Source organism: Nipponia nippon, unplaced genomic scaffold, assembly GCF_047370975.1.
Source record: "Nipponia nippon isolate SJK-2023a ecotype South Korea unplaced genomic scaffold, ASM4737097v1 scaffold_3, whole genome shotgun sequence".
Taxonomy (NCBI): Eukaryota; Metazoa; Chordata; class Aves; order Pelecaniformes; family Threskiornithidae; genus Nipponia; species Nipponia nippon.
The window spans coordinates 120,835,807-120,848,595 of record NW_028262347.1 but is presented as its reverse complement, the minus strand read 5'-3'; the positions used below and the strand labels follow the sequence as shown (position 1 = coordinate 120,848,595).

Genomic DNA, 12,789 nt, shown 5'->3' with positions numbered 1-12,789 from the left:
AATTACTGCATATGTATCTTTTCATTCTTATCATATTGTAATCAAAGAATTTGTAGTGGGAAATATAGTCAACTCAGCCACGTGCTAATATTTCATTAGCCAGTGAAGGAGAAAGCTGTTCTTATAATTTTGATCTAAATACACTGGGCCATCATTCTGCTCCAACTGAATTTTGTGTGAGCAGCAGTAACATAACTCAGTGCTTATAAAACTAATACCAGTTAAAAGTAAAACCCCAGTATGCATTCTATGGCTGCCCCAAACAAACTCAAACAAGGAAAAGGGAACAAGATCAGCTCAGAATTCCATTCATCTCATTACCTGACTTGTTTGCAATACATAACTCTGCACAATTAGAAATTTTGAAGTTATTACTTTAAAAGAAGATCAGAAAAACAAATTCCAGAGATATGACCTACTGGTACTCAATTGGCAGTTGTCGGAAACAGAACAGCACAAGGCAACAAACAATACTGGCCAAAAAAAAAGCAAAAAAGCTCACAGCAATCAAGCTCTTTTACAGATGAAAAGAAGTTTTATTAGACACCTGACATAAAACACTCTAGAAGGCAGCTCCTCAAGACAGAGAAAGGAACCTTTGTAAACATCTGAGCTAATACAACTAATTAAATCAGACATACGAGTTTTCATAAAGCCACCTAAACGTCTGCCAGGATACAGCATTAGTAACTGATCAAACCATCAGACCTAGATTGAGGACCATCTCAAAGCCAAATGGAGTGATAAGTGACTGCTGCCCTAAGACCAGACAAGAAACCACAGAAACTTCAAACTGTGCCCAATTTACCTCTTTTTCCTGCCCACCTGCTCCTCTAAATAAGATACCATTGATACACCTGTGTGCCCACCTGTGTTACATGGTACCTCTGTGCTGTCATCCTGACAGAAAAGTCAGGACATTCTACCTATTCTCCTCTGCTTGCTTGAGCTGGGAACAGAGCTACCATTTACTCCTGCCTGTGCCCAGGCAAAGCAGTCCAGTGGCAGCAGACATCTGAACATGGAAGTATAAGAACCCCTCAGAATCAAGGCCCCCACAGACAAGGATCCCCTCCTTAGCCACAGCCAGCAGTCGATACTGTCAAAAGAGTAAGAAAACAGTGAATGAAAGAATCATCCTTCTACTGGCATATTACATAGCTTCTAGTGCTATAGGGACTTCTTGAACCTCACTTTGTACCCAGTTCATTAGGATGAACAGCACCAACATGATGCAACATGATCTCTGTCTATTCCTTTCTACTCCTTCCGCCTTCAAGCATACAACCTCCCATGAAGAAACCTTAATGATAAAAGCAGTTGAACTGTCTTTATGACTTGAACTTTGGTTTAACAGATCTAGTACTTGAAAGATACTAATTAGATCTTGTCAAAACTATGCAGGTCAATCATGCCTTGCCACATTTCACACTTCAATGAAATATAACAAAATAAATATATACTGTACAGACAAAGGTTGCATACAGAGGTCTGCATTAGGGAACAGATACCCCCTCAGAACCATGCTGTTTTCTTTAATCTTGAATAGTGCTTCACTCTACTAGCAGCCATACTGCTATGGCGCTCAGTGAAGTCAGGTGGTCCTCAAGATAAGGAACGGTCACAGGCTCACAACTTTATTTCCAGAAAGAAATTTCTGGCAGCGCTGACCTAAGACAGAAGCGCAGGACCCTCCAGCAAAAATCACGTTCATAACCTAACAAAAAAAGAGCAATTCCAAAACATTGATAAGACAGCTTTTTATAAAAAAGGCACTGCATTTAAATGAACTTACAGGAAGAGTGGATACTCGGAAAGCTTTTTCTGCCTTCAGACACCAGATCTGGATCACCTGTGCAGTGCATTTCAGAGTTCATTACTCCATCTGGAAAGCAGCGGTAAAAGAAATCGGGACGCGGTCTACAAAAAACACCATGGATATTAAAAATATAAAAGCTGTAGTAACAAATAAACCTCAAAGTGATTATTACATTTACTGCTTATTACATACAGAGTTCATTCCCTCCTGCCTTAACACAGCAACAGACATGCTTCGTTTTCCTTGAATAATCAATTCAAAGTCACTTTTTTTTTTACAGGCAGGCTCTCTCAGGGAAGCTTCCAGTGCAGCATGGAAGCGGGAGTTGTCTCTGAAAACAAACATGCAGGGCTCCTCTTGCCTACAGCAATCAATCTTGCACAGCACTTCCAGTGACAGAGCAAAGTTGCATAGCAACCCCACAAACTTGCACAGGCCCTGCCAACACAGCTAGCCAAGAACAGCACTACAACTTAGGCTACAAGATTGGCACCAGAACAACCATCAAATTCTAATGCCAGCCTTGATGCTGACTCTCTAACTGCATCGAACATAACCCCAAGTTTCTTTTGACCCTGCTCTGAGCTCAATGATAGCATATAGATTTGACTGGTGTCATACTGATCCTGAGCTAATAAACCACGTAGAGAAGCAAGGCGAATGACCACAGCTTCAGGGACAAGCTGACAGAGCAACTAGTTGGCTTGGAGTGCAGGAAAAATGAGCTCATGTCTGCCTGGAGAAGATGGTGCAGACATTCTTAATTACATTTCAAAAGCACTCTTAAAATAAAAGTGCCAAGTACCATTACTGCCAAGGCATCAGCACTGTAGCAGAGAGGGTTCATCAGAAACCAAGCACAAATACTGCTTCCTCAATGCTGCAAAACAAGTGAAGTTGAACAACAAACGCAGCATTGGACTCTATTAAATAGTGCATGAATTCAAGTCAAATATATATTTTTCAGCTGAAATTATTCAAAAAATTTTTATAAAGAGCAAAAAAATACCTAAAATAAATTATTTTCCAGAGAGTTTTGTTTGCTAGTATTTTTCTGAGCCCTTCATTCAAATTTATGCTTCCCTAAAAAAATGGCCTACCTAGGAGTCCACTTATTGCTTAGCTCCAAGGTTTGTTCTGCCACGGATCTGGATGTTACCTGGAAATAGCATTCAGCCATATGCCTCACACAAAATGCAAACACTGGGTTATATAGAGACTCAGCTGATTCCTATTTAATCAGGCTAGTGGCACTGGCACCTACACTCCCACATGCTGTGACTCTTCCCCTCTGTGTTTCCAATTTAATGAACTGATTTCAAGCTCACACCTTTCCTTTCAAGCCCCTCGTTTGTCTGAATCCACCAACTGGTCAAACAAATAACAAAACACAAGGGCATAGATTCCTACCCCAGCTGGATGTCACATAATGAAGTTGCACAACACTTGCACCAGGGAAAGGACAGCTTCAGAGGGGCCCGTTCTAATTCAACGTGCTTTGGAGCAGCAGCTCTCTTCTTATTAAGATGTATTGTATTTGTCAACTCTGTCTTCATTCCTCTTAACAGTTAAAGCCATCATTTATAACATGACAAGACTTACCTTCCCACTATTAATTTAATAGTATTTGTGCAGACTCCATTCAGAGCTAGAGCCAAGGAAACAGCTACAAAACAAAATGAACAAACAGAACAATAATAACCTAAATGCCAAGCTATAAATTGCAGCATTACAGCATTTGATTTACAGACTGAAACCTTTAGTGGACTGAAAACTGAATGATCTTTGCAGTTTTTCTTACTACCCAGGCTAAGGACGGACCCCAGAGTGTGATAATAATCATATGACTGACTTTGTTCTTTTACTCTTGAGAAATCTTATTTCCTTATGCAAAGCCAGTTTTCATATCATGCTATTTGCATAAATCATCAGATTGAAACAACTGTTAGAGAATCAAGTACTGTGTTTATCAGTTTTGTAATTTACTAGATGAAAATCTTAAACTCTTTGGGTCAAGGAGAATTCCTGTATAGGCCTATACTTAAGATATATATACATGTATGTGTGTGTGTGTGTTTACATATGTATATATATGTATATGCACGACCCAATTAAACAGTCCACTTTCAGGCTAAAGAATTGCCTTTTGGCTAAAATTAAAATTGGATGATTTGTTTATTTTTCTTTCAAAAGGATGTGGATGTTTTGACTAAAAATCTTGACATTTTCTCCTTGCATTTGCTCCCAGGGTTAACCAATTTTCCTAATAAAACTGGAATAATAAACAGGAACAATAAACAGGAACTGTTACCCTAGGTATGACAGAATCATCTTCTTTATTTGTAATTGCGTGCCAAGTCCCTAGACTTTCTGAAGAACCTCATCTAAAGCCTGTGGAGATCTCTGCCTTGACTTCAGTGGCGCTTGGATCCATTGCATACACTCCTTTTAGATTAAAATTGATTTAATGTTGCAGTTGACACCATAGCTCCCTGTTACAACACAAGAGCCACTGAATTTTATTTCCCATCAGGAAAAAAAAAACTATCAGGCAAATCTCCGATTTCCAGAGGAACAGTTACAGTAATATAACTTTTGATTATGACAGCTACATGAGCTATTTTCTCATTGGACTGCTGCCCCAGATGCTGTACTTCAGCAGCACTCATCCTGTCTCCATAAAATCTTTGCCTGAGGTTATAATAGATCATAAAAATGTGTGTGTTATAGGATCTATTTTTCTCTAAGTTAAAAAAAAATTAAAAAATGAAGTCCTCCATCAAAGCAAAACCAAGGGTTTTCTCAGACTATAGCAACAGCTGCCAGGAAAAATAAAGTAACAAGTCAATCCTAGAGACACTGATATTGTTCAAAAAAGTCTTCCACTATCAGCACCTATGTTCACAGGGACCACTCAATCCCATGCTCTCTTTTTCCTCTCAATTGTTTTCTCTTAGTTATTTATGGTGATTGCATAGTGAACTGAAATTTTCCACAAAGTCAAATGCATATGACCAGCAGTGTCACAGCACTACATTCTCCTTTTTAAAAAATGGGAGGTGTAGAGATATCTGCTTTCTAAGACACGCAGCAAAGTTTACTCTTCATTGAGCTTTATCTTGATCGTTCACTGCATGCCTGACTGAACCATGCTTTCACTGTCGCATATTCCTTGCAACGGCAATCCAAGTATCAAATAACAGTGTGAATATAAACTGGTAAACAAACTGCATTTGCTCTCATTTTGTTCCCTGTAGGAAAGATTTATACCGCCCACCAAAAATCATATAATCTAGCCAGTAGAGAGAGGTAGGCACTTTCAGGGGAAAGATTAAGGGCACCCACGTTAGGAAGCTCACTACTCCTAACCCTAGATTCACTGAACCACCTTCTTTATATTAATGGCTATATGAGAGGCAAAGCAGTTTCACATCCTTTTAACCTTTGATCTCTTCTATGAATGATGTCTAAAGAAATTCACCTTTTGGGGGACTTCCTGATCATTCATTATGAACATTATGTGGCAGATCTCAGCAAATCAGCAAAGCTCCACCACAGTTAATGAGTCTTCACATCAGCTTTACATCACCAGACACATTAACATACTGAATCATATTAACGTACAGTACACTTGAACATAATTAAGCCACAAGAAGTTCCACATTTATGGCACATACTGAACAGGGGTACCCCGCAGAACAGAATATCAAGGCTGTGGTTTCCTTAAAGTCTGGGTAGCAAGGAGAACACTGGGGAAGCTGGCAAGTTTTCTCCTGGACCTTACAGAGGGAATGATAACAGAAGGCAAGAACAGCAGAAAAAAGGAATGTGTCTTTAGAACAAAAAGGTGAGAATAAGTGATGGAGAAGCTAATCCAAAGCTCCTTTCCTTTCTTAAACAACAGAAAGTAAAACTCAGCACTGTGACTGCATACATTTTCTGAATCAGAGTTATTTCTACTGAATGGACTTATCAGTAAAATATCACTGTAAGACATTTCAGAACTTACTACAACTGACTGGCAGCAGCCAAAACAAAACCAGGATCTCTTCACACTTGTGTTAGAGCAACTGGAGAAAGAACAAACTATGGGAACCCAGACTTGTCTACAAAAAATTTTCACAGGCAGATCCATAATGCCATTTATATCCTATCTAGCTAAGGCAAAGCTGAGTATCACTTTGACCTTACAGTCTAAGGGCCAATAAATTAAAGTGTAAATTAGCCGGTAAACAGAATTCCAGAATTAGGCATATTTCAAACATACTGCCAACAAAAACATTTGCAGTTCTTAGTGCTTCAAAGTATCCTCTGGCAGTGAAAGTGCTTTAGTCCATTTTGGTCTCGCCATATCTATGTAAGAAGGATCTGGGAATATATCACTAGAAGAGTTGAAAAGATAGGCGCAGACAGAATTAGCTGGAACAGTTTAAGACTTACCATCCTCGTAGTCTGCCTGCCTCTCTGCTTGAAGTTGCTGCCTACAGCTGTAGTTAGACCTCACCCATAACACAGCCATAGCAGTTCACAGTCCAGAATTAAGTGTACATCCAGTTCCACTGGTAGTTTAGGATGAAACATCAGCTTGTGAACGGAAGGGCTGAACCATGAGCACGGATTTTGCAATGGGGAACAGTAAACTCCAGAACGTCAGAGAAAACAATGAGAGGAGTAATCTCCTACACTAAGCAGCTGAGTCTCACAGGACTTTCCTGTCAAACCCTTAATTTAGAATAGCTGCAAGTGTAAATAAGAGGTAAGTAATAGATGGGGGGTGACAGAAAAATACACATTTGAACAGTCTCTCAGATAGTCTTGACTTTGCTGATGAAATTCTGGCCCTTGCTAGCTAGATTGTGGAATTAAGGCACAGAATTTGTACATTTAGAAACATACATAAAAACAAAGGCTTTTGTGAGACGGCTTGCAACTATAACTGCACTGAAAACTACCGTAATGGACTGTAACGGAGACGGGTTTTCTTCAAGGCTTATACTACAATTGGAATCAATCTCTGAGAGCTATCACACATTTTCCGTCTTGAAGTATGACATACATTACCTAAGAAAGCCTCTTTAATTTCAGTCTTGTCTGTTCGCCGGATTATTTTCACCACAAAAATGACTGCTAGTGGCGTAAGAAATGAAATTGCCTGTAAGAGATAACAAGTATCATGTGTGAGAGCATCAATTCCTTTTCAGTCCAGCTGATTAATAATTAGTTCCAGTTAGCTCCATTTAAACTGGAAGGCTGGATGATCTTTATCAAACTCCTGACCTTAGGCAAAGTGGGATGATTTGTCTTTGCAACTACAGGGCAACAAATACATTAAAACTGTAATATAACTGTGGGTTATAATGGATTTGCAATTGCCTGGAGCTGCATTTAAAATGTCAGTTTCATAAGAGAAAAGCAACAGTCTATAAAGTCCACAAAATTCATACACTGATCCACACAGATCTCGTACATTTTCCCCACGCTAAGCATTGCTCCAGAAGGCAGCCAATCCAGGCTGTGCTCTCAGTAAGACCCTACTCAACATAACAGACTCCAGCACCAACTTCCTGACATTTTAAAATGCTCTTTATTTTACTTTTTTCTTTTCTTTTTAACTGTCAGTCTTGAATGCATTGAGAAGATCATGTCTTTATGATTCTTCCGTTTACAAGTGTTTGGATGTGGAGCCAACTGCTTGATTTTGTTCAAAAAACAGAAAAACAACACCTGAACATCTGCAAGTATACTCACTGGTTAAGCAGAACCATATTCTTTTATTGTCAGTGCTATAGGACAGGATTCCTCCTACAAGGAACCTGAAATGGCATCTGCACATCAATGCACATACTTGATTTCCACAAAGAGCATCTCCATTATCACAGAGCAAGTTGGACTATGGTTTATGATTCACTGTAAATGTGCTAGTCATCCAAAAAGCATTTGTGCAGTGTCTGTATACTGCAGTCTGTCCTCCCAGAGCAGGTATTTACTGTCTTTTTCCAGAGAGACATATCAGTTTCTCCCAAGCACAATACCAGGGAGTTTTTCATTAGTAGCTTGCCATTGAAACTATAATTTTGTTCCCAACTGGTGCTTCCATCATCCCTTCTGTCTCGGACCTTCAATTGCAGAGGTAAAAGGCAACTTGTAGGAAGGCAGTCCATTTATGCTTCTTGCTGGTTCTGGTCTAAGTTAACCAATTCCTTTCTGGAATCTACAAACTTCTTCAAAAACACATTTGTTCAAAAACAAATCAAGGTCCTTCAAAAGCATTTATTCTCTTGAAGAAAAGTGAAAATTACTGGTTTTTTTAAACAAGGCAAAAATTGAGCTGTATATGGCGCAAGGGGCACCAGGGCTTAAGTAAGTTTATGCTGTCTTTACTGAGGCTGAACAGTGCCTTACTTCTTAAACAGCCCCACTGAAATAAGAAACAGAGACACTGATTCAGGACAGAAATGTTATAACGAAGAGACGTATGGCACTCTTCTTTTTATAATACAGATTAATCTCAGTCGTCGTTTTATGCTTTTAGAATATCTGAGTAGAGAACAACATGAAAATGCACTGCATTTATTATTTTGGTAGTGCATCTTGGACCAGATTCCCCTCATGTGCATCTGCAAAATATTATCTAACTCAGAGAGCCATGCAGATTAAAACAGAGTCTGGACTCTTTTCCCCTTTTTTACATTTAGAAACGTAAGCAGGCACCAGATTTTGTGCAAAAAAGATGCACCATTTCCACTTGAATCTCACACACACTGTAGACAGTAGGGAGGGTTAAGTTAGGATGCCAGTGCCATGTTACTGCTACACAAATGTTCACTTCTCTCTATCCTCAGCAATAGTTTAATTTCTGCATTCAGAGACAAAGAGTGAAATAGAAATGGTTAAAGCAAAACCTAGAATTATTAGTTTCATTCTAAAAAGTAAGGATTGCCACCAGGAAAGAAAAGATGAAAGATACCTGCATTCTGTTCTTGAAGAACATGTAGAAATATAGCCAGGGTGACAGGCTTATACTGGTGGTTTAATGGAGTTAGAAATCTTTTGAACAAGCAGGAGCAGCAGAAAATATCAACAAAGAATGGAATTCAAGTGGCAGCTTGTTCCAAATCACTTCACAATCAATCTTCAGAAATCTGGTAAAACTGCAGATTCACTCATATTTCACAAGCATATGGATTTTTGAGAGAGGTGAAGAACTATTCATGTTTGCAGTACATTGCTGTTCCTTACACAAAAGCATTAGCTGGGAGGTGTTTTTTATTCTGCAGCAAAATGCACATATAAAGAAAGTCTGGCTTGCTAAAGACTCCTTTTCTTTATTTTGCAAAAAGATTCTGTATGGCTCATATCCATAACAGATTTGGCAACAGTCTAGTGAGCAATACTGTCCTCAGATGCACCTCAGTAATGTTTTCTTTTTCACCAGTGAAATATTCCAACATTGCTTTGCTTTTGTGAAACATGGACAAAACATCTCTCATTTATTATTCATCCTGGCAAGCCAGAGATATGCTAAAGTTGCAGGGACTCCCACATACTTCCATGCATTCAAGGGAAGCTGACAGTACCTTACACTTTCCAAGACAAGCAATATCCACTGATAGAGACACAGAACAAGGCTCAGGTCTTTTCAGTCCTTTGTGGCTTGCTTGCTATCCATGCAGAGGTCAGCTTTGTCTAGTTTGGATCTGGATTTGGAGTATTCACAACGTTTCTCTTGAATTCAAAGCTCTCAGCATATCAAATAATCCAGCAGTTCATAAACACGTAGAGACTGCTTTCTGGTAAGCCATAGCTATGCATTTCAGTATCAGAGTACAACACTAGTGGCAAGAAATTCTTTACATAATGAAAGTTTGTGATCAAGGCTAGAGTTGGATTTTTCTTTTTTTAAATTAGTCAGAAAAAACATTTAGAAATTATCTATGTTTCTTAATTTAAGAAGCTGTTCACTGAGTTACTGAGATATCATGGTCTGAGCCAGAAACAGAACACAGACTATACAAAGGTTACTGACTCAGAGCTGCCTGGAAGTTCCACCTGCCATCAAGTATACCAAAAGCCGGCTCTGTGGGAAGTGGTTAACGGGGAAATGTACTACGCTGATACCCCAAACTGCGCTTCCCAGTGGCTACTGCCTAGAAAACAGAGGAAGGACTAATTATTATCCCAACCAGTTTCAAAAACAGTTTCACCACTGCAGCAAACCCCTGTACAATGATTCACTATCAGTCCTTGAACTCTTCAGTTATAAACACAGACCAGACAAACCAAGACAACAAGGTAATGCTCAGCATAGGGAAAAATGGCAGAATTAAACTCAGTCTTTCCTAGCACAACAATGTAATGTTTGGTTTGGGGTTTTTTTGTTTTCACACAGCTGCCTTCCATTCCAGGAAAAACACACGTTTTCACCCATCCAGGCTGAAAAAGTTCTTAACAGAGCTTCTTCTTAATGCACTAGAAACAATATGTTGGTGAATTTAAAACCAGGCCTTCAGCCTCTGTCTTAGAAGACTGGGATATATTGTCACCTTGTAAATAGGAAGTACCCTCAAGTTTTTCCTTACTCAATTAAAAAGTTTCCTTAACTGAAGGCCTGAGCCTTTAAGAAAAAAAAAAAGAAAATACCAAAGACAAATTACCTAGCTGATTTGCACTTATTCTGAATTCAAGCTCTTAATCTGAAAAGTAAAACCCTTGCTTCACTGAAGACACAGGAAAAGATGCTTTGACGTTAAGGGTACTAGGATGTGACCTCGTCTGCCATGTCCATTCCTGCAAAATCTCCACTTTGACTGATGAAGCTTTTGTGAAGACCGACCTACTTGTTTTAATAGCTTGAACTACACCCATAATTTCTTAGCATTTCTGTAGTGGTCTATCTCACTGTACTCTTGTAGTTGTATGTGTAGATTGTTATGATTGTTAATCATGGTTAGTGAAGGTTATCAAACCGATCAATTTTGATAACCAGACAAACCATCAAAATCAGCCAGCCAGTGTGCATGTCAACATGAGCTGTGCTGGGGACAGCCAGAAGAACAGTGACAGCAGAGCAGCTCTATGATATATTAAGTACGCTCCCAATGACATCAGGATGGTTGGCAGAAGCTGAAACAAAGGTTTTGTCCACATAAAAAAAAAAAAAAACCAACCCAAGAAAGTATTTGGAGTCAAATACCTCTGTGCATAACATGCCTAAAACAAATCGGATTTCAAAATGTAAGCCCTTAACCTAATAAGAGCATGGCAAGGTTTTCTCAGGTCACACAACCAGCTAATTGAAAAAGCTTCCCTAATCATTTCTCTAGCATCCCTCTAACTTAACACTAGCTTAAATCTTAAACTGTAAAATCAACATTCCTAAATTCAGTCTCCTGGTCATGCTGCTTTTTAGAAACCCCCCATGATTTCCTACATGTTGCCATTTTGGACATTCCTGGTTTGGAAAACAATTGTCGTTAGAATAAAAGGAACATCCTATACTTCTGAAACGTTTCCTACTGCTGATCAAATGAAAGTGTACATAGTTTACAGCCATCAAATGACCAACAAAACTTCAGTACTTACAAACATAAGACGCGTAGGTATGTTGTCTGATTGCACCAAAGGATTTTTATACAGCCAGATCTCTTCTGGCTGGATAACCCGCTGGAATGGATCCAAAAATTCTGTAAAACTGAAAATAACAACTAAAGATGTATTTTTTTCACAATTTGAAATGATGATCAAAAACCCCAGAAGAGTCCTGCTAATTTAAAACCTCCCCCAAAGTTAATTATGGTATAGCATGCATGAATTATCCTTGTAATACATTGCTATCCTATCTCACTGCTTTTTAATAATACAACTTTCATAAATATACACTTAGGAAAATTATTTTTAAAAGTCTATGTTCTACAACTTTATAAAAGTTCCATAAACTTTACTGTGGAGAATAAATTGTCATTTTATTTTTTGTGGGAAAAGTGTGCAAAGAATATTGTGGGTTTAGAAAAGTCACATGCAGCACAAGTTTTACACTGAAGAAATTATATACCAGCTATCAAATAAAAAAATGTGTTTTTCAAATGTGAAGATCTAGACTTTGAAGTATGACAGTTGTATTTGCAGGATCACAAAGCAGGGAGAAAGAAGCAGCCCAGACAATTCCTTCTACTGATTTAAAGAAGAGATAACTTTGGAGAATATCGCCAAGAGAGACTTACGCCTAAAACAGGATGAGCTCATAGAAACACATTTTTTTCTTTTTTCAGATTCCCAGTATTTTGATTTGGCTCTCAAGCTTAAGAAGGATCTAGCTCTACCAGAAATGTCTCATTCTACCAAAACTGACTGTTTTAATTTCATTCTCGTGTCATTTAGCTCTCTTAAAAAAAAAAAAAAAAAACAAAAAAAAAAAAACAAAGAAAACTAACTAAACAACCAACCAAAAAAACCCCACAGTTTTGTAATTATGTTATTTTGAAATGAAGAGCATCAAAATAACCTGTTGAGGTTACATTGTTATATAGAAAGTAAATTATTTGTGTGGGTATCTTTTGTCCAGCACTGAAAGAGGAAGCAGGAATTGTGATCTTTGACTGTAGTCAGAAATTTCAAAACCTTTTCAGGGCTACATAAATTGTCTCTCTTCATTTAAACCATATTCCTTTTTCCACAAAGTCCTTCACCGCCCTTTAACTCTTCTTAGCTTTGAAGTCGTATCAGATTTCCTGGGAAGTTATGCCCTTACTTTACATTACTCATTTCAGGGCTAGTTTACTAGGACTGAAAGAACAGCTGATGAGAGAAGGCACAGGGACCAGTTTTATGCAGGTTCATCTTACCCAATAAGCTCATGGAGCCAGAACACAGAGTTATAGTGGCCCAAAGCTTTTTTTACTGTAAATTTCCCAAAGCCAAGGGCTTTAAACCCCTCCAAACCCAGGTTTTATACAAGTAACAGCTACAACAAT

The 12,789-nt window shown here is 38.5% G+C and overlaps 1 protein-coding gene across 1 annotated transcript in view; it reads right to left on the bottom strand.

Moving 5' to 3' along the window:
• The window catches only part of PLPP4 (phospholipid phosphatase 4), a 66,710-nt gene that overhangs the window by 33,614 nt on the left and 20,307 nt on the right, over positions 1-12,789 (bottom strand). Inside the window, exons 2-5 of the mRNA XM_087765217.1 lie at positions 11,402-11,510; positions 6,881-6,971; positions 3,422-3,485; positions 1,796-1,920 (exon numbers count right to left, since the gene is read on the bottom strand). Of these exons, the coding sequence (XP_087621343.1) occupies positions 1,796-1,920; positions 3,422-3,485; positions 6,881-6,971; positions 11,402-11,510 (389 nt within the window). The remainder of the gene's footprint in view (positions 1-1,795; positions 1,921-3,421; positions 3,486-6,880; positions 6,972-11,401; positions 11,511-12,789) is intronic.